Below are 26,558 nucleotides of genomic sequence, written 5' to 3' on the forward strand. Positions count from 1 at the left end.
GCCATGAACAACTTGTTTCACATGCCTACCAGCAAGCAGTTGAGGATAGCAGTTGTTTTATTTATCATTTTACCCCTGGTATCAATATAGCTTTGCATACGGCAGACACTCAACAAATGGTCGTAAAGCTAATAAAATAAAAAATTTAAAAACACTCTCAAATAATTGTGGGTGTATGCCAAGATTTAGTTATAAAGGTCTTCATCAATTACTCACAATTGAGAAAGATTAGGAACAATCTAATGTCTGACAACAAGCGATTGTATAAATCAGTCAAATTATACTTTTTACTAGAGAATAATATGTAGGCATTAAAATGACATAGTGGAGTACTATGTAATGATATGGACAGATGTTTATGGTATACTGAGTATAAAAATGGAGGGAAGGAAAATGGAAGGCAAAAATAAGTATAATTTCTTTGTTTTTTAATACACATTCACATACACATAAACTGTATACATGCATAGAATTAAAGAATAGAAGAAGAGTAATGTTGGGGAACAGCATTATGTGTTAATTTCCTTTGCTTTAAAAAAATCTATATTTTGTAAATTTTCTTCAATGAATGTTTATTTGTTCTAAGATTAAAAAGTCACATTAGGGACTTCCCTCACAGTCCAGTGGTTAAGACTCCATGCTTCCACTCTCGGGGGTGCGGGTTTGATCCCTGGTCAGGGAGCTAAGATCCTGCATGCCATGAGGCTAGGTCAAAAAAAAAAAAAAAAAAAAAGTTACATTAAAAATGTATAGCTGGGTGGGGGGCGTTCCCAAGATGGTACAGTAGAAGGATCCAGGACTCACCTCCTCTCAAAGGCACAAAAATTTTAGAATTATTTACAGAACAACTATCAATGAAAAAGACCAGAACCTACCAGAAAAGATAATATAACTAAAGACATAAAGAAGGAAGCACAACAAGATGGGTAGGAGGGGTGAAGTCATAGTATAGTCAAGACCCAAACCCCCAGGTGGGTGACATACAAATGGGAGAATAATTAAAATTGCAGAGGTGCTCCCTAAGAAGCAAGGGGTCTGAGCCCCACATCAAGTTCCCTAGCCTGGGGGTCCTGTACCAGGAAGACGAGCCCCCAAAACATTTGGCTCTGTTGGTCAGCGGGGCTTGCTTTCAGGAGTCCCAGAGGATTGTGGGAAATAGAGACTAAACTCTTAAAGGGCACACAAAATCTCACATGCTCTGGGACCCAGGGAAGAAGCAGTAATTTGAAAGGAGCCTGGGTCAGACCTACCTGCTGATCTTGGAGAGTCTCCTGGAGAGGCAGGAGACAACTGGAGATCACCCTGGGGAAACAGACATTGGCGACAGCCATTTTTGAGAGCTTGTTCTGCTACGTGGACACTGGTGCTGGCAAATGCCATTTTGGAATCCTCCCTCTAGCTTATTAGTCTCAATACCCAGCCCCACCTCTGCCCATCAAGCTTGTAGGCACTGGTACTGCGATGCCTCGGGTCAAGCAACTAATTGAGCCAGGACACAGCTCCACTCACCAGCATACAGACTGCCTTAAGATCCCCTGAGCCCACAGCCACCCCTGGACACGGCCCTGCCCAACTGAGGGCACAGGACCTGTCCCCATACACCACTGCATAGGCACTAGACCTGAGACCCCCAAGACTCTGCAGTCAGAGATACTGGGACCCAGTTCCACCTAGTAGTGGGCAGGCACCAGCCTCAGAATCCCCTGGGTCCTGATCCCACCTACCAGTGTGCCTGTTTTAGCCTTGGGAGCAGTCTCACGCAATAGCAGGCACCTTGGACGAGAATGCTAGGCCTGGGACAACTGCAGCTCCACAGCCCACTGTGGCAGGACCCAGACCACCCACCAGCAGGCCACTACCTGCCCTGGGACTGACTGGGCCCCTACACTGCCCAACAGCAAGCCAACACAAGCTTTGGGACACCCTGGACTCCATAGCCAGCTGTGTCAGGAATGCCCCAATGACCAGTGGTCTGACACCAGCTCTGGGACCACCGGGCCCTGCAGCCAAACCCTGCCAATGGGCCAGCACTAGCTCCAAGACTTGACTTCACCCACTGGTAGGTGGGTACCAGCCCCAGGATGTCCTGGACTCCGACTTCACCCACCAGTGAGCCAGCAATAGCCCTGGACACCCTGGGATTCTGCAGCTAGCTGTCTTGTGACCCAGCCCCACCAACCAGTAGCTGGCAGCTCTGTACAGGGCAGCGCCTGGTAACCAACAAAACTGGGGGCCAGTCACACCTACCAGATTGCCCAGAGTAGTCAGCCTGCTGAAACAGAAGGACCTACATAGCCCACACAGGGGACACCCCTATAGCACATAGCTCTGGTGACCAGAGGAGGGTGCACTGCTGGGATACATAGGAAGTCTTCTACAAAAGGCTACTTCTCCAAGATCAGAAAATGTAACCAACCTACCAGAAACACAGAAATAAAAAACAGCAAGTTAGGCAAAATGAGGTGATAGAGGAATATGTTCCAAATGAAGGAACAAGATAAAACCCCAGAAGGAGAACTCAGTGACATGGAGATAGGCAATGCACCCCAGAAAGCGTTCAAGGTAAGATCGTAAAGATAATCAAAGAACTAGGGAGAAGAATGGATGAACAGAGTGAGAAGTTAGAATTTTTTGACAATGACTTAGAAAATATAAAAAAGAACCAGAGATGAAGAACATGATAACTGAAATGAAAAATACACTAGAAGGAATCAACAGTAGACTAGGTGATACAGAGGAACAGATCAGTGAGCTGGAAGACAGACTAGTGGAAGTCACTAAAGCTGAAGAAAAAAAAGAAAAAAGAATTTAAAAAATGAGGACAATTTAAGAGACCTCTGGGATAACATCAGATGTATTAACATTTTCATTATAGGGGTCCCAGAGGAGAAGAGGAGAGAGAAAGTGGCAAAGAACATATTTGAAGACGTAACAGCTGAAAATTTCCCTAACCTGGGCAAGGACACAGACAGCCAGGCCCAGGAAGCATGGAGAGTCCCAAACAGGATCAACCCAAAGAGGACCACACCAAGACACACTAGTAATTAAAATAGCAAAATTAAAGATAAAGAGAGAATATTAAAAGCAGCAAGGGAAAAGCAATGAATAACATACACAGGAACTCCCCTAAGGCTATCAGCTGACTTTTCAGCAGAAACTCTGCAGGCCAGAGGGAGTGGCACAATATATTTAAAATGATGAAAGGGGAAAACCTACAACAAAGAATACTCTACCTGGCAGGACTCTCATTCAAATTTGATGAAGAGATCAAAAGTTTCACAGACAAGGAAAACATAAAGAGTTCAGCACCACCAAAGCAGCTTCACAATGAATGTTAAAGGGAATTCTCTAAGTGAAAAAGAAAAGGCCACAATTAGAAACATGAAAATTATGAAAGGAAAAAGATCATCATAAAGGCAAATATACAGTAAAAGTCAACCACATACAAAGCAAGTAAGGAGGTTAAAAGACGAAAGTAGCAAAATCATTTATATCCATGATAAGCAGTTAAGGGATTCACAAAACAAACAGACATAAAATATGATGTTAAAAATAGTAATTTTGAGGGAAGGAGAGTAAAAATGCAGGGTTGTTAAAATGTTTTTGAACTTAAGAGATCAGTAACTTAAAATAATCAGGTATACATATATATATGTAAATTGCTATATATATAAACCTCATGGTAACCACAAACCAAAAATCTATAATAGATACACACAGAGAAAAAGGAAAGGAATCCAAACATAACAATAAAGATAGCCATCACACCACAAGGGAAGAGAACAAAAGAAGAATGGAACAAAAAAGAACTACAAAAACAACCCCCAAGCAAGTAACAAAATGGCAATAAATACATACCTATCCGTAATGACTTTAAGTGTAAATGGACCAAATGCTCCAATCAAAAGACACGGAGTGGCTTAACGAATACAAAAACAAGACTTATATATATGCTGCCTACAAGAGACTTGTTTCAGATCTAAAGACACACACAGACTGAACATGAGGGGATGAAAAAAAGGTACTCCATGCAAATGGAAATCAAAAGAAAAGCTGGGGTAGCAATACTTATACCAGACAAAATAGATGTTGAAACGAAGATCGTACAAGAGAAAAAGAAGGATGTTACATAATGATCAAGGGATCAATACAGGAAGATATAGCAATTGTAAATATATATGCACCCAACATAGGAGCACCAAAATACATACAGTAAATGTTAACAAACATAAAGGAAGAAACTTACAGTAACACAGTAATAGTAGGGGACATAAACAAACCACTCACATTAATGGAAATATCATCCAGATAGAAAATCAATAAGAAAACACTGGACTTAAGTGATATATTAGATCAAATGGAGTTAATGGATATATATAGAACATTCCATCCAAAAGGAGGAGAATACAAATTCTTTTCAAGTGCACATGGGACATTCTCCAGGACAGATGACATATTAGGCCGCAAAACAAACCTCAGTAAACTTAAGAAAATTGAAATAATATCAAACATCTTTTCTGACCATAATGCTATGAGACTAGAAATCAAATACAAGAAAAAATAAAACTGCAAAAAATACAAACACATGGAGGCTAAACAATATGCTATTAAACAACCAATGGATTACTGAAAAAATGAAAGAAATAAAAATACCCGGAGACAAATGAAAATGAAAACACAATGATCCAAAATCTATGAGACTCAGTAAAAGCAATTCTAAGAGGGAAGTTTATAGCAATGCAAGCTTACCACAGGAAACAAGAAAAATCTAAGATAGACAACCTAATCTTACACCTGAAAGAAGTAGAAAAAGAACAAACAAAAACCTAAGTTAGTTGAAGGAAAGAAATCATAAACATCAGAGCAGAAATAAAAGATATAGAGACTGAAAAAACAATAGGAAAGATCAATGAAACTAAGAGCTGGTTCTTTGAAAAGATAAGCAAATTGGGTAAAACTTTAGCCAACTCATCAGGAAAAAAGAGAGAGGACTCAAATCAATAAAATCAGAAATGAAAAAGGCAAAGTTATGACCGATACCACAGAAATACAAAGGATCATAACAGATTATAAAAACTACTATGTACCAATAAAATAGACAGCCTGCAAGAAATGGACAAATTCCTAGAAATGTACAATCTCCCAAGACTGAACCAGGAAGAATTAGAAAACATGAACAGACCAATTGCCAGTAATGAAACTGAATTAGTAACCAAATAACTTCCAACAAATGGAAGTCCAGAACCGGATGGCTTCACAGGTGAATTCTACCAAACATTTAGAGAAAAATTAACATCTATCCTCCTCAAACTATTCCAAAAAATTGCAGAGGAAGGATGCTTCTAAACTCATTCTATGAGGTCAGCATCACCCTGATACCAATACAGACAAAGATATCACACACACAAAAAAATTACAGGCCAATATCACTGATGAATGTAGATGCAAAAATCCTGGACAAAATATTAGCAAACCAAATCCAACAATACATTAAAAGGATCACACACCATGATCAAGTGAGATTTATCCCAGGAATGCAAGGCTGGCTTGATATCTGCAAATCAATCAGTGTGATACACCACATTAACAAATTGAAGAATAAAAACTATATGATCATGTCAACAGATGCAGAAAAAGCTTTTGACAAAATTCAACATTTATGTATAATAAAAACTCTCAATAAAGTGGGTATAGAGGTTACATACCCCAACATAATAAGGCCATATATGATAAGCCCACAGCTAACATTATATTCAATGGTGAAAAGCTGAAAGCATTTCTTCTAGGTTCAGGGACAAGACAAAGATGCACACTCTCACCACTTTTCTTCACCATAGTATTGGAAGTTGCAGACACAGCAATCAGACAAGAAAAATAATAAAAGGAATCCGAATTGGAAGGGAAGAAGTAAAACTGTCACTGTTGCAGATGACATAATACTATGCATTAGAAAATCCTAAAGACGCCACCGGAAAACTACGAGAGCTCATCACTGAATTCAGTAAAGGTGCAGGATACAAAATTAATATACAGAAATCTGTTGCATTTCTATACACTACCAACAAAAGATCAGAAAAAGAAATTAAGGAAACAACCCCATTTATAATCACAATAAAAGGAATAAAATACCCAGGAATAAACCCACATAAGGAGGTAAAAGATCTGTACTTAGAAAACTATGACACTGATGAAAGAAATTGAAGACCACACAAACAGATGGAAAGATACACCGTGTTCATGGATTGGAAGAATTAAAACAACCACACAACACAAGGCAATCTACAGACTCCATGTAATCCTTAAAAAATACCAATGGCATTTTTCACAGAACTCGAACAAAAATTTTTAAAATTTGTATGGAAACACAAAAGACCTTGAATAGCCAAAGCAATCTTGAGAAAGAAAAACAGAGCTGAGGGAATCAGACTCCCTGACTTCAGCCTATACTACAAAGCTACAGTAATCAAAACAGTATGGTACTGGCACAAAAACAGAAATATAGATTAATGGACTATAATAGAAAGCCCAGAAATAAACCCATGCCCCTGTGGTAGTCAATTAATCTATGACAAAGAAGGCAAGAATGTACAGTGGAGAAAAGACAGTCTCTTCAATAAGTGGTGCTGGGAAACCTGGACAGCCATATGTAAAAGAATTAAAGTAGAACACTTTCTCATACTATATACAAAAATAAACTAAAAATTGATTAAAGACCTAAATGTCAGACCAGAAACCATAAAACTTATAGAAGAAAACCCAGAACACTCTTTGACATAAATTGTAGCAATAATTTTTTGGAGCTGTCTCCTAAGGCAAAGGAAACAAAAGCAAAAATAAATAAATGGGACCTAATTAAACTCAAAAGTTTTTTGCACAGCAAAGGAAACCATTGGCAAAATGAAAAAAGAACCTACTGAATGAGAAAAAATATTTGCAAATGATATGACCAATAAGGGATCAATATCCAAAATATATAAACAGCTCATACAACTCAATATTAAAAAAACCCCAAACACCCTGATTAAAAGATGGGCATAAGAACTTGATAGACATTTTTCCAATGAAGATATATGATGGCCAAGAGGCAGAAGAAAAGATGCATAACATCGCTAATCATCAGAGAAGTGCAAATTGAAACCACAATGAGATATCATTTCGCACTTGTCACAATGGCTATCATCAAAAAGACCACAGGTAACAAATGTTGGCATGGATGTGGAGAAAAGGGAACCTTTGTACGTTGTTGGTGGGAATGTAAATTGGTGCAGCCACTGTGGAAAACAGTACAGAGATGCCTCAAAAAAAATAAAAATAGAACTACCATATGACCCAGCATTCCACTCCTGGGTATATATCCAAAGAAAATGAAAACATTAATTTGAAAAGATACATGCACTCCAATGCTCATAACAGCATTCTTTACAATGGCCAAGTTTGGAAGCAACCTAAATGTCCATCAACAGGTGAATGGATAAAGAAGATGTGGTGTATATACACTATGGAATACTACTCAGCCATAAAGAAGAATGGAAGTTTGCCATTTGCAACAATATGGCTGGACCTGGAGGGTATTATGCTTAATAATATAAGTCAGACAGAGAGAGACAAATACTGAATGTTATTGCTTATATGTGGAATCTAAAAAATACAACAAACTAGTGAATATAACAAAACAGAAACAGACTCACAGATACAGAGAACAAACTAGTGTTTACCAGTGTGGAGAGGGAAAGGAGGAGGGACAAGATAGGGGTAGAGGATTAAGAGGTACAAACTACTATGTACAAAATAGACAAGCTACAAGTATGTATTGTATAGCACAGGGAATATAGCCAACATTTTATAATAACTATCTATGGAGTATAATCTATAAAAATTTTGAATCACTATGTTGTACACCTAAAACTTGTATAATATTGTAAATCAACTATGCTTCAATAAAAAAAAATAGTAAATAAACAAGAAAATAAATAAAAAAGAAGAAAAAAAGAAAATGTATACCTAGAATATCTAGAACAATGGCCTAAGAAGTTCGTAATAGAACTGGACCAGGAAGAGAAGGTGATCATGTTACACCCATTTTAAAATGTTTCACCGTCCTACTACTAATTATTGGGTTGGCCAAAAGGTTCGATCGTTCTTTTCTGTATGATGGCTCTAGCAGCACTTAGTTGCCTTTACCTTCATTCTAAACAATTTTGTTTGATTGTATGTGACAGCTGTCATATCAGCGTGCATTTAAAAAAAGACATCAAAATTTGTGAATTTTTGTGTAGCCATTTTTTTTTTTTTTTTTCAGTCCGCGGGCCTCTCACTGTTGAACAGGCTGCGGACGCGCAGGCTCAGCGGCCATGGCTCACGGGCCCAGCCGCTCCGCGGCATGTGGGATCCTCCCAGACCAGGGCACGAACCCGCGTCCCCTGCATCGGCAGGCGGACTCCCAACCACTGCGCCACCAGGGAAGCCCTGTAGCCATTTTAGTATTGAAGATGGAGGAGAAAAAGCAACATTTTCGGCATATTATGCTTTATTATTTCAAGAAATGTAAAAACGCAACTGAAACGCAAAAAAAGATTTGTGCAGTACTGTGACTGATCCAACATGTCAAAAGTGGTTTGCGAAGGTTCGTGCTGGAGATTTCTCGCTGGACGATGCTCTACGGTTGGGTAGATTAGTTGAAGTTGATAGTGATTAAATCGAGAATGGAGACATGAATTGAGAACAATCAACGTCATACCACGTGGGAGATAGCTGACAAACTCAAAATATCCAAATCAAGCGCTGAATATCATTTGCACCAGCTTAGTTATGTTAATCGCTTTGATGTTTGGGTTCCATATAAATTAAGTGAAGAAAACCTTCTTGACCGTACTTCTGCATGCGATTCTCCACTTAAATGTAATGAAAACGGTCTGTTTTTAAAACAAATTGTGACAGGCGATGAAAAGTGGATACTGTACGACAATGTGGAATGGAAGAGATCGTGGGGCAAGCGAAATGAACCACCCCCAACCACACCAGAAGCCGGTCTTCACCCAAAGAAGGTGATGCTTTATATATGGTGGGGCTGGAAGGGAGTCCTCTATTATGAGCTCCTTCTGGAAAACCAAATGATTAACTCCAACAAGTACTGCTCCCAGTTAGACCAACTGGAAGCAGCACTCAACGAAAAGCATCTGGAATTAGTCAACAGAAAATGCATAATCTTCCATCAGTATAACTCAAGATCGCATGCTTCTTTGATGACCAGGATAAAACTGTTAGAGCTTGGCTGGGAAGTTCTGATTCATCCGCCGTATTCACCAGACATTGCACCTTTGGATTTCCATTTATTCAAAAATTCTCTTAATGGAAAAAATTTCAATTCCCTGGAGACTGTAAAAGGCACCTGGAACAGTTCTTTGCTCAAAAGGATAAGTTTCGGGAAGATGGAATTACAAAGTTGCCTGAAAAATGGCAAAGGTAGTCAAACAAAAGGGTGAATATGTTGCTTGATAAAGTTCTTGGTGAAAATGAAAAATGTGACTTTTATTTTTACTTAAAAACTGAAGGCACTTTTTTGCCAACCCAGTACAGCTCCTTAAACAGCGCTGAAAGACAGTATACAGTCAGTAGCAAGCTGACTGCTTCAGGAGAGTCTTTTTTCGCACAGGTAGTTCCTAACTCACAGATTATGTTCCCAGAGTCTATATGAGAAATTGGCTGTTTGGAACCTGGAACACATTCCTTTAAAAATAATATTACAGATGGTGGGCAAGACTCCAGGGTAGTTAAAAACAAAAAAACAAATCTTCATTTAGCTCATAATGTTACTAATATGTTGCTGAATTATGCTTTAGTATTAATCTGAATTTTGGAAACAAGGTGGAAGACTGAAGAAAGAATGTTGAAATGGAAAGCATTTGTTTAAGTCATCTTCCCATCTACCTTTCTAGGGTCCTTTCCTGCTGTCAAAGGTACTTCTTGCCATGCCTACAGTATCTTGCTATGCTAAGGTTCTGATGTGGTCCTGTTCAGGATTTGCCCTATGAGTCAAAGAACTCTAAGTTCTAAGTGATTAGTTCCTGTTTATTTAGGACAGCAGATTTACCCTGATGTTGCATGTCTGATTTGAACTATTAAATATTAATATGTGAACAACTCACTCTCAGGTAGAATACTTTTAAACACAAATGCACCTCTAAATATTAGATTATCAAGAAGTATAGCAAAGTGAACAGAACAAACACATTTGGCCAATGTGGAGGATATTTGGGCTTAATAAAACACCTCTCCTAAACAGACTGGGTCTTGAGAGTCAGGGAATAAGGAGATTAACTGTTCCTTTAAAGTTTCTTGCTGTTCATGGCTTTTGCCCTTTCACTTCTCAAAAAGCTTTCTCTCCCTTCCCTTCTCTTAAAAGTACTGACAGAGGAGCTTAGATGGTGAGTAGGGGAAAGTTTAGAATAGGGTAGCCATTTGTGAATCTCAGTCATTTATAACTTGAATTAATGTAGGTCTGAATACCAAATTACCATTATTTACATTGCATGCACGCTCTCTTCTCCTCTTTCCCATTCTCCTCTCTCCACTCCTTCCGACTCCCTGGAAGATACTATGAACTTGTTATAACAAATTACCCAGAGGTAATAAATGCTGCAAAAGTGGCTCTAGTAGTTGTGGGAGGAAAGGTAAAATAAGAAGTTATAAAAGGAAGGGGATTTTCTCTTTATGGAAGGGAGAGGTGTCTATTTTACAGTGAATAAGAAGCTTTATTTAGGGGTCCAGAAAGTAAACTTGAGCTACTGTAATAAATCCTCTTGCCTTTTTCTCCCACTTCTATATCACCTAAAGATCTAGAATTTTGCAACTCAAGTCCTTATAATTCATTCATACACACAGTCAATATTTAATTCAAAATTTAAACTAAATTTTCCTCTCTGGCTTTTGAAATATTGACAGTTACTATTTACTTAGGGGTTTTATCTATTAAAATGGATATAGAATATTTAGTTTATTAACCTTAATATTAATAAATTGTGGGTGCTAAGCCCAGTTAAGAGGGCAGCATGGTACAGCAAAAGGAGAAAGACCCTGGAGTTTGACAGGCCTAGGTTGGACTCCTCATTCTGTCTTTTACTAGTTGTATGACTCTGAACAGCTTATTTAATTTTTTTGAGCTTCAGTATTATTATCTACAAAATGGGGATAAAAGACACTTATCTAGATCGGTTGTTTCATGAGGCCTAAATAAGATAAGTAAGTGAAAGAATGTAGTATAGTACTATATATATAGTAGGTAGTAAGTAAAGATTAGTATCTCTTTCCAGGAAAAGACTGGCATGTTTGGAGTGAGGAGGCTGGAGAAAATGGATGTGGATTGGGTGGGGAGGAAAGACAGGAGTGAAATAGAATTGAAAACTTCTTTGTAGTTCTTACTAATATATCTTACTCATTTCTGTAGTACCAAAGACTGAGACAACATCTGATATAGCATAACCCTTCATAAAAGTTTGTTGGATTATTAGAGTATACTTACCCACATATAATAAAACCCCAATTCTGCCACAAGTATATAATTGGCACCTTAGAAAGATCATATTTGTAGCAGAATAGAGGGTGAGTTAGAGGAGAACAAGGCTTGAGGCAGGGAGACCAGTTAAGAGGATAGCCTCATGTGCCTAGACAAAAAGTAAACAGAGCCCCAAACTAAGCCAGGATGGTAGAAATGAAGAGATAGGAACGTACAGAAGTACTGATGAGGGAAACTGTATGGGATTTAAATACAGGGCTGAGTGAGAGACAGAAACTTTCCATTCAGGTTTCTTATGGCTCGGGTGACTGGGTGGCTGGTGGGCACAGTCACTGAGCTAGAAGAACTCAAAGAAATGGAGTAAGATGGTAGTGGGAGGCGCAGTGAGAAAGGAAAGGAGGGAAAATGAATTTAAAAAAATTTTTTTAATTCTTTTTCGGTACACAGGCCTCTCACTGTTGTGGCCTCTCCCGTTGCAGGGCACAGGCTCCGGACGCGCAGGCTCAGCGGCCATGGCTCACGGGCCCAGCCGCTCCGCGGCATGTGGGATCTTCCTGGACTGGGGCACGAACCCGTGTCCCCTGTATCGGCAGGCAGACTCTCAACCACTGTGCCACCAGGGAAGCCCAATGAATTTAATTTTACATGTTGAATTTGCTCTGCCTATTGAACTTAAAGAAAATATACCTAGTAAGCAGGTGGATCTAGGCATGGAGCTCAAGACAGAGATAAGATCTGGGAGTCAATAGCATACAGAATTAGAAGGAAAAAAGGTCAAGGGTGAGCCATGGTGACACTTCCATTTGGGAATGAGCATAGGAAGAGAAGCTGCCAAAACAAGAAAAGAATAAACTACAAATGGAGAATGAAGAAGTTGAAATGGTGTATTGCTGGAGAGGGATGTAAAATTGTGGTAGAGAGACCTAATAGCTGGGTTGTGCAGGCATTTTATTTGTGTTTACAGACACATACCATTTTGATGAGGCTTTGCAATCCAGATGAAGATGAATCAACACCGACACCCTTCTGTTCTATGTAATAGCCTTCAGAATGCCTTTCGATTTAATCTCTTTTTTTAAACTTCTACTTCCAAATTTGAGCATAAGCTCTGGAACTTTCTAAAACATCTTTATTACTAGGCTGTAATTTATAGTGCATTTACAGTACATGTAATTTTAAGGACAAGATCTGTATCTATTTCAGTTTTGAATCAAGAGCCTTTGGTTTAAAATTCATAGTAGAATCATGATTAAGTTTACCGTACTCTGTTACTTCCTGTGATCCATGAACCAGTGGCTTGGTATTCTTGGGAACTTGTTAGAAATGCAAAATCTTGGCCCACTCCAGATTTGCTGAATCACAATCAGCATTTTTAATGAGATCTCCAGGTGATTCAAACAGGTACACAATTAATACTTCCTGACTAACTGAACAATGAATAAACAAACTGTATTGTTGTTCTTATTTCTAGTAGGTCTCCAACTTTAGCTCATGTGATACAACTTGGGCAAATTATCTTTCCAAAATATGGTTTACTATGTTAAATCTGCGTTTAAAAAAAGCTGCAAATTTAACCAAACTGGGTAGTGCTGCCTGGATTACAAAACCTTTCAAAATCTGGCTTCAAATTTCTACCAAATTTACACATATTATCCTTTTACCTGAACCTCCTACTCTAAACAGTCTGGCCTGACCTGAGTAAACTATTCTTTCTACTTCTCTATTTTTGTTCATTCCGTTTCCTACTTGGTTAACATACTCTCTTTTTCTAAATACACAAATCCTATTTATCCTTCCTGTCCTAGCTAAAATGAAATATCTTCATAATGATATTATCTTGTCTTCATAATGAGAATTGTGGATTGTTACTTTCAAGAAACTTAGATTCCATTTCCACCTCTGCCACTAACTTGTATATTGCTGGGCAAGTTCAATGAACATCTCTGGGTTTAAAAGCTAGTCTTTTTCATACACAAGGCCAATAGGCACATGCAAAGATGCTCAACACTGCTAATCATTGATAAATGCAAATCAAAACCACAATGAGATATCACTTCACACTTGCCACAATGGCTTTTATCAAAAAGACCACAAGTAACAAATGTTGGTGAGAATGTGGAGAAAAGGGAACCCTTCTATGCTGTTGGTGGGAATGTGAATTGGTACAGCCACTGTGGAAAACAGTATGGAGGCTTCTCAAAAAACTAAAAATTGAACTACCATATGACCCAGACACTCCATTCCTGGGTATATATCCCAAAACACTAATTTGAAAAGATACATGTACCCCAGTGTTCACAGCAGCATTATTTATAACAGCCAAGATATGGAAGTAACCTAAAAGTCCATCAACAGATGAATGAATAAAGAAGATGTGGTATATACAATGGAATACTACTCAGCCATGAAAAAGAACAAACTTTTGCCATTTGCAACAACATGAATGGACCTGGAGTGTATCATGCTTAGTGAAATAAGTCAGACAGAGAAAGACAAATACTGTATGATATCACTTATATGTGGAATCTAAAAAATAAAACAAACTAGTGAGTATAACAAAACAGAAACAGACTCACATATATAGAAAAAAAAACTAGTGTTTACCGGTGGGGAGAGGGAAGGGAAGAGGGATTAAGGAGTAGAGGATTAAGAGGTACAAACTACTATGTATAAAATAAATAAGCTACAAGGATGTATTGTATAGCACAGGAATACAGCCAATATTTTATAACTTTAAATGGTGTATAATCTATAAAAATTCTGAATCACTATGTTGTACACCTGAAACTAATATAACATTGTAAATTATACCTCAATAAAAATTTTTTTACATTATAAAAAATTTGTCTTTTTAAAGAAAAACGCTAGGAACCACAATGGTATTGTGTTCCACACAATGAGAGAAAATATGTCTAAGGAATGTGTTTTAATATTCACATAATAGTTAAAAATGAATGTTTTAAAAATATGGTTAATGCTCACGTATTTGAAGCACCCCTCCCATAAGCTCCACTGTACCCTCTTTTTAAATGAAATGTACAAGAAACAAAGGCAAAATTCATCCAGGTCAATCCAAGTAAGTTATAGAGTCTTACCCTTCAATTTTAACATTTATTGTTAAAGTCATGGTAGGTGATAAGAATAAGAGCTAAGAAGTAGAATCATACAGAATTTAAACCCAGACTGAAACCTTTTAAAAATAACAAGAATAGCACTCTTACTCCCTACTCTTATCTGGCATAGCTGAGTAAGGGTTCTGTGCTTGCTGACATTCTTGAGCTATTTCTCTCCCTGCTTTAAACATAGGGTAGTTTCTCCCGTGACCCTGCTTGTTTCCCTGGAGAGCTTCACATAGAGGCTTCTGTATAACAACATTTGCTTTCACTAGCAAACGGCTATATAGGAAAGAGAAGAATGAAGAGGGAGACAACCTTCACAGAATATCAACAGGCTGCAGATTAAATGTGCGTTGTTTCCTTTGCTAAATTCCCAGCACAGATTTCCATCTGAACAGTTTATAAATTCTTTCCTCCCACATTCCACCTCTGCATTTTAAACCATTTACTCTGGGCCTCTTCAATACAGCACTCTTAGGCTGAGAAAGTTTAGATTTGCATCAACTGTATTTAAAAAAAAAATTGTTCTCAGTTTTATGTAAGGTATTAAATCCAAGAAAAGAATATACTAAAGATGTGCATATTCTCAAAATTGCCTATATCTTGCTTATAAGTTTTGTTGTTCTTTATATGCTGTTTTCAAGGGACATTTTGAAGTTACATGTAATAGCAACATTAATTATTAGGAAATGTCTACAACGAATCAACAGCTGGTCCTAGAAAATCAAATATTAGCATATCAACATAGGAACCTTTCAATGGTGTTTTGGCCTTTGTAGTAAGGTAATGGCAGCATAGCTTTTCATTTTAATACAAAAGTACAACATTAGGAGGAGAGAATGAACAGAATTATAGTCAAGACAGCATAAGGTAAAAATGATACACACAAACAAAAAGCACCTTTTACCTTATAATAGTTCTTAGAGCTCATTAATGTACTTGGAGGCAGGGCCAAAGTCAGCGGTGGCTGGGAAACAAATTCTAAATCTGGTGCGTTTGTTCCCTGGAGTTTCAGGTCTGTTCTGTGCTGTTGGAACTCTTGGATTCATCCTACCTCCTCTCAGAAATTACTTTTTGCCTTCTTTAAAGGTGTATCTGCATCAGGATAAGTTTTAGATGCTTGGAAGTTTTTATATATGAAAGGATGGGTTACCAGTCAGGTCCAAGTTCAACCCTCCCTGCTTTTTTTCACTGGGTTCTTTCTATCCCTTCCCAGGGCTACGGAGACTGGGTCAGGGTGATACTAGGTAACCTGCAGCACTGGCTTCACCAGCATGGGTTCTAAGTTGGCTGGTTACTTACCTATGGACTTCTCTAGAACTAAACTTTCAGGTAAATACAAATGGTGAATTAAAAAAATAAAATGATGTTTGAAAATATGTGTCACAGACTCTACTCCAGTGTCCACAGAGAAAGAAAAAAAATCAGGAGGAAAGAAGAGAAGTTTAAAAGGTGAGATTAACATAAAAACTACTGCCTTTCAGGTTACTAGCAAGACGCTGTGTTCCAGGTTTGGACTACATTGTGTCCAGTTTGAGCCTAAACTGGGGTTTATAGGAGTCCCAGCATACCTTGTGAAATGGTAGGACAGAGCCTCTTCAAGAGCATATTTGAGCCCTGGGAAAGCACTCATCTTAAGGGAAGGAGGATCCAGGCATAATGAGCTTTGCTCAGTGACAAGGTGGTGATAAGACAGATAGGGGCAATTATGGGTGACAGATACATCAGGGCATCCATCACTCAGATATGTCTCCTAGCTTTGTCTCCAGCAGGCTGTTGTTTGAGTGTTACTAAGAGCAGGCACACCTCTGGTGAACTGGAAGTAGTGCCTGGTGAAAGACAGCTGAACAGCAGTGTTGCATGGAAGTGGGATGTTCAGAAGGGGCAGACTTGTTTTTGATTGCATGTGCAGTTGGAGCTGGAGACGCAGTTGGAAATTTATAGAAATATTTGGAGAATTTAGCAGAGGGCTGAGTTAATTTAGTAAATGGGGTAATATGCTCTCAGAGATGGGCAATTATAGTCAATGTGCCTCCCTTTGTATTTACAAGTGGGTGAAGCCTGGAGAAACTCAGGTTTTATAAGAGTACGAAAATCAATATAAAAGTCCTAGAAAATAATTGAGCTTAAATAAATGAACTTCAAAGAATCAGTTAGTACTAATTTTGACATTTCCTTCTTACTCTTCTCACCCATGTCTTCCCTATCTTTCTTGACATACATAAAAGTATGAATAGGAATAACACCCAAAGCAGAGCAACATATTCCTCCTATTGTAAAAGGCATTCCAGGAAAATGTCTGTCCTTAAAGGACATAGACATCTCCATAATTCTTTGACTTCTGAAGAATGAAATAAGTGAAAATTATGGTAGTAAATTTCTTTCTCTTTAGCAACAATCCTGCCTAGTTAGTATTCCCAAAATTCAAATTTGTACAATAACAACTTCAAAATAAAATCCAATACTTACTTGTCTCCCACAATTCCCAAGTTGATTGTGGGGTAACCATGTTCCTGAATTGTTGCTAAGAGGGTTGAACGATTGCTGTCTCGAATCTTTCCTGGTAAGAGGTCATCTTCAGGATTTAGCAGCTACAAAGCCAAAAAAAAAAAAAAAACCACTACAAATTATTTTCTTAGGATAATATTGCCTATTGTTAATGGGGAAAAAATAGATCTAGTAAACAGAGTTTAGCACATCTAGCACCTATAACAGTATCTGGCCCATAGAAGATATATGCTCAAAGGATCTTTGATAAATAATGAAATCACAGGAGGATCAGAAAACAGTCCTCCAGAATTAAAAAACATGCAGAAATTTAAGTGGTGACTAAACAGCAGGCCAAATATCACACCAGCTTTGGCTACAATTTGACAGAATAGTGCTCTGGAGATAGCTGCCTTTCTACTGGTTGGTTGTTTACTGGGTCAAATTAAAAAAAAAAAACTTTCTTTTTTCCTCCCACTATTATTTTCTAATCTGTCCTTCACTGAGAATATTTGAGGAAGAGACTGTGTGACATGATATTCTCAAGTCTGAAGAGAATGATCATTTATCTTTTCTTTCAAGCTTTTGATCTCTTTGGTGAAGTGGGATCAGTAGTAACGAAGAAGTTAAACTTATTTGAAGGAGAGGGAGCCAGATATCTTGCCTCTATTAGCAAACTTAAACAAGTAATACTTAACTGCACACACCCATGATTCCATGACTTTGAATTGAATCACCCTTTAGAGATTTAATATCTACTATTATATGTCAATGAAGAAAATTATAAGAAGCTTATTTTATGTTGGGATGTTCCAATGAAGCAGTGTAGCGTAGTAGCAAGCAAGAGTCTACCTTATTCAGATAAGGTTCAAATTCAAGTTGCCCAAACACATTATGCCACAATTTTCTCATTTATAATATATAGTAATAAAACTACCTTGAAAGGCAGTTGTTAGGACTGAGATAATGAATACTCAGTTAACATAGATAAATATACAATAAAAACACTTCTCTGTCCTTTCTTTATGATACATGATATTGAAAGAGCACCTAATTCCCCCCAATTTTTCTCATATTGTTACTCCTAGGTGCTAGTATGGATGGAATCAGTTTATAACGTGAACACAGATTTACATTTATTAGATTATAAAATACTTAAGAGTAGGAGGTCCCTAACACACACAGACACATACAACATGCAAATTTAATTTACACAATTTTAAGATATACTTTGATTTCAGAAAATTACAAAATGAAAAAAAAAGTACATCTTTGAAGTGAGAAAATCTGGAATATCATCTTAGGAGGTTGAAGGCAAGCCTGCACATTTCAGATGCTTAGGCTGTTAATATGGCCAATATCCAGGGTTTTGTATCTCAGTTCTGCCAAACAATGACCTAAAGCCCCTTTAGTCTTCCTTCTGACTCATTAGTGATACCATGTGGCTGGACCTTTGGCTTTATGTTGGAAAAGTAGTAGCTTTGCAAACAACTGTCCCCTTAAAATATCTGCAGAAAAACTTTGATCATCTTATTCACTGTCACCTGGGAGACTTCCCTTCACGTACTGCACTAGTCTAACTTAATCAGATCCCATGTGACACTGCAACCCACTTTCATCCTTTGTCACTGGCAGAGCTTGGAAAATTGCTATTGCGGTACTAATACAGATTAACTTTCTGATCTTAATTAACACACAGTTATTGAACTTATAATTTTATAAGGCCAAGGCTTGCAGCTTTTAAACTCCATTAATCACACAAGTTGCTGCAGAAAGAAAACTGAATGGTTATATAATATTTTTTTCACAAAGGGTACTGACCACCAACTGAGTAATAAGATTTCCCCGTTATTAGGGTGGTTTCTTTGCCATTCATGTTCCTCTCTGTTATTTTGCTGCACACAGTTCCAGAAATAATAGAACAATTAGCGATCACTGGAGAACCAGTTGTTTGTCTGTAAAATTGACATAATGAAATAATAGCTAGTTAAGTGAGGGTATGGGATTTCCAGTGCATTTTAAGTATTTTCAAAGAAAACATACAGAATCGAATGGAAGATTATAAGGTTGCATACACTAGAATAAATTCACAATATTCCTCTTTAAAAATGTAATCTTATTTTCCAGCTTCTTATACTTCTAGTCATCTCTGGAATGATGCCTGAAACTTATTGTAGTTAAAATATAAAAGAAAAAATACAATATAAAGTAAAATAAAACATAACTCAAAACAAACAAGAAAACAAAAACATAACCCATTATCTTGATACCTTGTTACTTTCTTATCCACCCCATACTAAATTTCAATTTCCTGTTTCTGTTATTGTCAGTGGTGCCACGTATTTCCAGCTTTCAAACATTTAGCCTTTGATTTTTTTCATTTTGTAGTCCACTATCTTCCCAAAGGTTTCAATCCTTAATCCTTACTCCATCTTTTTTTTTTTTTTAATGTTTTGCTGCTTTATACACAGGAATCCATCTCCTCGACACTACATTTTTATTCACTCTCTTATCAACCCTCCCCATCCCCCAATTTCAGGCATTCAATATATCTGAATTTCTGCAAAAGCCTTATAATTGGCTATCTTGCCGACAGACTCTTTCCTTCTGAGAAATAAAATAGACACATCTACTTGCAAAACTGTACGATTACTTGCATAACAGGTAAACTGTACCAAACTATGATATGTAACAAACTATCTTAAGTCAAATTGTTATAACATAAGCTTGTTCAGACCTGTATGGTCCTATAAGATTATGGACAATTAGAGACCATGGTAACTCCATATGGACTCGTGCTCCAAAGATAAAATGAAATTGTTTCAGCAACTCACCTATTTCACAAAATGTGATCAGTCTGCCTAGACCGTATTTACTAACTACCTTAAAACCACCTCATGACCAATCCCAGTCCTCAAAATCCTGTAAGTATCCTTCTGTAACTTCCTCCTCTTGAGACACTACTGAGACTTTCAAGGTGATGCTCTTCCTTGCTCAGAAACTTTAATATATCCAGCTTTGTATGATCAACAGGTTTCCCTGGTGGTCTTTGTATTAGGACAATGATGGTCACGAAGGTCCCTACCAACACTTAGGCGAGACCTCATGCCACCACTATTCTCATATTGGTTACATTGCACTTCACTGAGGTCTTTTGAGCCTCTTTGCTCATGGGAGTCTTTATGATGGTAAGTCCAGCACTTACATTAAACTCTGATCCTTTTTTGTTGAGCTCCCAAAGTTAGCTGAAATTTGTTTTGTTTTTGAAGGGGAGCAGAATATGCCGCCTCCAAATGTGCCCATTTGGCACATGCATTACTTTCAGCTGAAGGCAATCAAGACCCAGCAGACTCAATACAAACATTTACTACTCCCTTGACTGCCTAAAAGAATCTAGATAGGGGGCCTGGCCCAGAAAGAGAGCCATTACCAGAGGTAACTTTTTATCTGACTTACCTGCATGGTAGGGCAAACATCTGATTACTAAACATCTGCTCTTCTCATCTTCCTGAACTGCCCTTCTCCCCTTTGAAGCCCCAGGCCCTATCCCATTCCCTAGCTCAGACTGACATACAAGCCTCAATTGCCTGACTGCCTTTGGGTCTCATATTTTTATGGGATTCCTGTATGTACAAAATTAAACTTTTCTCCTGTTAATCTGCCTTATGTCAATTTAATTATTAGATTAGCCAAAGAACCTAGAAGGGTAGATGGAAAAGTTTTCTGCTCTAAGAGTAAGATTCCCAGGACTTTTTGGTTATCTGACTGAATTTGTAAGGACTTTTGTTTTCCTTAGTGTTGGTTTGCTAAAGTGTTAATTTGCTGCTAACCGTTTTGTTTGTCAATTGGCTACATTGTTGTGTGTCTGTAAGAACTTTTCTTTGTTTATGTATGAGAAACTGGCTTTCAGAGAGATCTACCTCCCCATTCTGGCCTGCTGACTTTTAGGGTTAGCTCTCAAGGGTTCAACTTTAGTTTTTTTAGTTTTTTTTTAAAAAATTTTAAATTTATTTTTTTATACAGCAGGTTCTTATTAGTCATCAATTTTATACACATCAGTGTATACATGTCAATCCCAATCACCCAATTCATCCCACAAATATTGAGCTGCATGAGTTCTTTATATATTTTAGAGATTAATCATTTGTCTGTTGATTCATTTGCAAATATTTTCTCCCATTTGGAGGGTTGTCTTTTCGTCTTGTTTATGGTTTCCTTTGTTGTGCAAAAGCTTTTAAGTTTCATTAGGTCCCATTTGTTTATTTTTGTTTTTATTTCCATTTCTCTAGGAGGTGGGTCAAAAAGGATCTTGCTGTGATTTATGTCATAGAGTGTTCTTCCTCTGTTTTCCTGTAAGAGTTTTACAGTGTCTGGCCTTACATTTAGGTCTTTAATCCATTTTGAGTTTATTTTTGTGTATGGTGTTAGGAGGTGTTCTAATTTCATTCTTTTACATGTAGCTGTCCAGTTTTCCCAGCACCACTTATTGAAGAGGCTGTCTTTTCTCCATTGTATATCCTTGCCTCCTTTGTCATAGATTAGTTGACCATAGGTGCATGGGTCTATCTCTGGGCTTTCTATCCTGTTCCATTGATCTGTATTTCTGTTTTTGTACCAGTACCATATTGTCTTGATTACTGTAGCTTTGTAGTATAGTCTGAAGTCAGGGAGTCTGATTCCTCCAGCTCCATTCTCAACCTTAGTTTTAAGGACTTTAGACATATATAAGTGATATTTTCCCTGTTGACTGGCTTTTAGCTAATGAATTCATGGATTCACCTAATAATAAACTTGTACTTCTCCTGGCATAAGTTGGCTTCTGTTTTATCTTTCTTGCATTTATTTTTCTAGAAAGCGTAGTTTCATCAAGGAAAATTTGGAATTGCAGTGGTCGTTTTGGAGTACTTTTGACATGACAATTGTTCACTTGAAAGCACTTTTAGAATAAAGGGTGAATACAATTCAGAATATTCAATGATTATCACTTTTATTGTTATGTACTGCTTCAAAATGAAATTTTAATAAAAATACAAAGTATTTACAAGTTTGTTGAACCCTGTATTGAGGAAATTCTCTGTCTTACTTGTCTAAAAGAGAAATCACTTAGTTTATTTTAAGAGACCTCTCTCTTTGTTTCTGTTCTTCAGAGATTTAATCCTACCTTGATGGAATAATCCTATTTAATTCTATCTTGATGGTCTTGATGGAATTGTCAAAGGGCCTAAGACTGGTTGTAATAACTTACTTTCTCTCTTTTTAATGTATTGAAATGGGTTTGTCTGCATCTAAGACTTCTCCTCTTTGCAAAGAGAAGGTATTAGAATTTTATAGGTCAGTAACTATTACCATATCCATTGCAAACAGCTTCCTTATACATCCTTACTTTCTCCTTCTTTTGGAAAATGTAATTAATTAATTAATTCCATTAATTAATTATAGACATTAATTAATTATGGCCACACCTTAGAAATACCTAGATAGTCCAGACAAACAGACCTAACACAAAAAAAGGTGAGAAAAGTCAGATTATAAACTCTAATGGAGAATGGTCTTATTCTAAATGGCTTTTAATTAAACTCTGAAAAATAAGTTTTAATTGAGAGTTAAATTAATTGCCTTGGTTGCTTGGATGTAAGAAAGAAAAAGGAACATACAGAGCTTTTAAACATAATCTAAGGAGTCTTTAAGAATTTGGTTTATAAATACAGAGGTTTACAAATTGTATTAGAAAAAATTCATATTCTATTTCTATTATCATGATTCTGGACATGTTAGACTGATTTAATAATTTTAGTTTAAAAACTGTCCTGTGTCTTTTTCCTAACTTTACTACCATATAAGAAAGTTATACTAGTATAACATTCTAGTTATGTAAGCCTTGGGTCTCTCTGCTTTTTTTTTTTCTATTCTTAAAGACTCTTATTTAAAAAAAATTTTTTTAAATTAATTTTTATTGGAGTATAGTTGATTTACAACCTTGTGTTAGTTTCTGCTGTACAGCAAAGTAAATCAGCTATACATACACATATATAAAAAATCTTAATAGGTTTTTTTTTTTTGGCCATGCCACACGACTTGTGGGATCCTAGTTCCCTGACCAGGGTTCAAACCTGGGCCCCTGGAAGTGGAAGTGTGGAGTCCTAACCACTGGATTGCCAGGGAATTCCCTATTTTCTTATTAAAAATATCCTAATTTGAACCTTCTAAATGGTGTTCATCTAAATATGGGGATGATGATATGGAATGTCTCCGTGAAAAGAGACTGATGAGGTTCAAGACATGCTACCCCAAAATATGGCATTTGGCATAGTGAATATTTTAAGCTGAAGGAATTTGAGAAATAGTACATGCAGGAAGGACTTCCTGACTTTCCCCTGAAGCACGTCAAAAAACCCTTATGTTAGAGGTGCCCTCCCTATGCCCAGAGGAAAGGAGCATCCTTATCTCTGAAGGTGAAGGGACAGAGAGAGGAATCTGAAGGAACAGGCCTTGCTAAGTTTCCCCCAGTTTACTACACTTTCCTCATGACTTCTGTCCTTTCATATTTCTCCACAACTTTCCATTTTTCATCAAAACTAATTTTTAAAATGCTCAGGTTTAACTGATTCTTCAGGTCTTCATTTTTTTTAAATGAAGGCTCTCGTGTTACATAAAACTTACATTAAATTAATGCTGTGCTTTTCTCTTATTAATCTGTCTTTTGTTACAGAGGTAATAAAATTCAGAGCTTGAGAAATTAGAAAGGTAGAGGGAAAAGTATTTTTCCTCCCTTACAAGATGAATTCTTATAATGCTTCTATTAAATCATGACTTTACAAGAAATTAAATTTTAATTGCCAGATCCTTAGTTAACTCTAAGATCTTAAACTAATATTAATTTGATTGACTGGTAAATAATCTTGGATATGTGGACACTGTAATGTTTAATATACCAGTGCCTGATGTAGAGAATGGACTTGAGGACATGGGGAGGGGGAGCGGTAAGCTAGGAAGAAGTGAGGGAGTGGCATGGACATATATACACTATCAAATGTAAAATAGATAGCTAGTGGGAAGCAGCCGCATAGCACAGGGAGATCAGCTCAGTGCTTTGTGTCCACCTAGAGGGGTGGGATAGGGAGGGTGGCAGGGAGTCGTAAGAGGGAGGAGATATGGGGATATATGTATATGTATAGATGATTCACTTTGTTATAAAGTAGAAACTAACACACCAATGTAAAGCAATTATACTCCAATAAAGATGTTAAAAAATATATATACCAGTGTTTATATTAAGTACATCATTAACAGGTTACAGTAACCATCATTAACAGGGTAGAAAGGATATATGAAGATAGAGGAGTGCTTGTGCAAGGTAATGATTATGTTTTATTTATTAGGAAAAAACAGAACAATATTTTTCTTAAAGTAAAAATTACTGATTGTGCCAAAATATAAAGGAAGACAGTAAAAAATAAATGTAGGAGTATTATTCAGTAAAGTATAGAAGGTCTGAATGGAAATGACTTATTGCTTGGCAGTAATAACTACAAATAATGAATATACGGGAAGAATAATATATATTAAAAACATTGACAAAGTTGGCTACGTGACGTGGGCTTATTCATAAGGAAAAAAAGGCCTATGGATCTTTTATTGTAAATTGTTACTAGAATTTGGGTTTTCTTTTTGTTAAAAATGGCTAAGTTAATTTGTGTCCAGATAACAAAGGTCCCTTTTTATAACCAAAATATTCTGTTAACTCTCTGGTTTATGGCACATTCTTAAATCATTTTAATCAAAAGCTTCTAAAAATAATGGTTACTTATTGTTGATTAAAATTAGTGTCTGTAAATATTTATTGTCTTTATTTATGACATATTAATATCTTGTTTCCTCTGACAACTCTTCTTGGTTTTGCCTTTCCCAAATTTGGAATAAATCTGTTGTCTTTTATACCTTTTAAGCCATTTTTGAGTTTACTGGATGGCTACTACATAATACAAAGATTTGCTCCTTTCTTCTTATAAAGAGAACCATGCTAAAATATTCGACATATTTTCATGTACAGGTTTGGAAGTCTAGAATCATGGCTTTGAAGTACCTTGCAAACTTTGGTAATATATTTGTCCTAATGTTTGTCTGTATGGCAGTGGCCGAATATATAAACTCTAGAGCCTTAAATGTTGCTGCACATTTTACTGTAAGCTATATGGTTCAACAAATTATCATGAAATAAAGAGTACACAAAGGCATGGTGCATGTAGAGATCAAAAAAACTACCTCAGAAAACCTAATACACAATCATAGCCCATCAAAAAGTGGTACCAATCTGGATTGATCACATCTCAAAGATAATGAGCTAATTTAGGCTGAAAGTGACCAGAAGTGGGTCACTGAGGAATGAAATTGAAATCAGAATTTGCAAAAGTGTACTATGACTTTTAATACAGATAAATTGTGCCAAACCATAATACAGAGCACAAACTGTCTTAGCTGAAATTGTTTTTTAACACCAGCTCATTCAGAACCACATGTTCTAAGATCATGAACAAAGTGATTTAATAGTAACTCCACATAGATTCATATGTTCCAAAGATAAAGCTACTGACTGTCCAGTTCCAGCAACCTGCCTAGATTACAAATTCTAATGAGTCCTACCCAGGGCTCTGGTGGTCTTTGTACAGGGGTTTTGACATTTCTGTTGCTCAGGAGCCCACATCTACCGAAAATGATCTTTCTCAAACACCAATCTTATGACTTTCTCCTCCTCAACTATACTCAGCACTGTCTCCCTGTCTGCCAATCCATGGTCATTTTTTACATTGTTAAAAACTATACTGAAGGATCAAGACTCACCTCCTTTAAGAAACCTTATAAAGGAAGAAAATTCTGACGCATGCTACAACATGGTTGAAACTTGAGGATATTTTGCTAAGTGAAACAAGGCAGACACAAAAAGAAAAATTCTATATGATGACACTCAGATGAGGTACTGAGAGTAACCAAATTCATATAGATAGAAAGTAGAATGGTGGTTGCCACAGGCTGTGGGAGGGAGGAAATGGGGAGCTGTGTTTAATGAGTATAGAATTTCAGTTTTGCAAGATAAAAACTGTTCTGGAGATTGGTTGCACAACAATGTGAATGTACTTAAAACTACTGAAGTATACACTTAGAAATAGTTAAGATGATAAATTTTTTGTTATGTGTATTCTACTGTAATTAAAAATGAAAAAAATTAAATGTCACTGATGACCTTGGCAATAACAGTTTCAGGGAATAGTGATGCCTTTAAAAAAGTGGCAAGTCAGGAAGGAAGTATTCCACTCTTCCTGGTAGGAAGGGAAAGATGGTGAGTGAGATTAGGTAATGGTGGAACATCAGGTGGAAATATCCAGAGGAAGTTGTAAATGAAGGCTTGAATTTACAAAAGAAGTTAAGTTTAGGGCTACAGGTATGGG

The 26,558-nt window shown here is 36.9% G+C and overlaps 1 protein-coding gene across 2 annotated transcripts in view; it reads right to left on the reverse strand.

The window, feature by feature from the left end:
• GPHN (gephyrin) overlaps window positions 1–26,558 on the reverse strand; it is a 601,186-nt gene that overhangs the window by 53,284 nt on the left and 521,344 nt on the right. For both annotated transcript variants that reach the window (XM_024747262.1, XM_024747261.1), the window contains one exon: window positions 17,098–17,219. In XM_024747262.1, coding sequence (XP_024603030.1) covers window positions 17,098–17,219 — 122 coding nt within the window. The remainder of the gene's footprint in view (window positions 1–17,097; window positions 17,220–26,558) is intronic.

This window comes from Neophocaena asiaeorientalis, unplaced genomic scaffold, assembly GCF_003031525.2.
Source record: "Neophocaena asiaeorientalis asiaeorientalis breed wild unplaced genomic scaffold, Neophocaena_asiaeorientalis_V1.1 scaffold398, whole genome shotgun sequence".
Classification (NCBI taxonomy): Eukaryota; Metazoa; Chordata; class Mammalia; order Artiodactyla; family Phocoenidae; genus Neophocaena; species Neophocaena asiaeorientalis.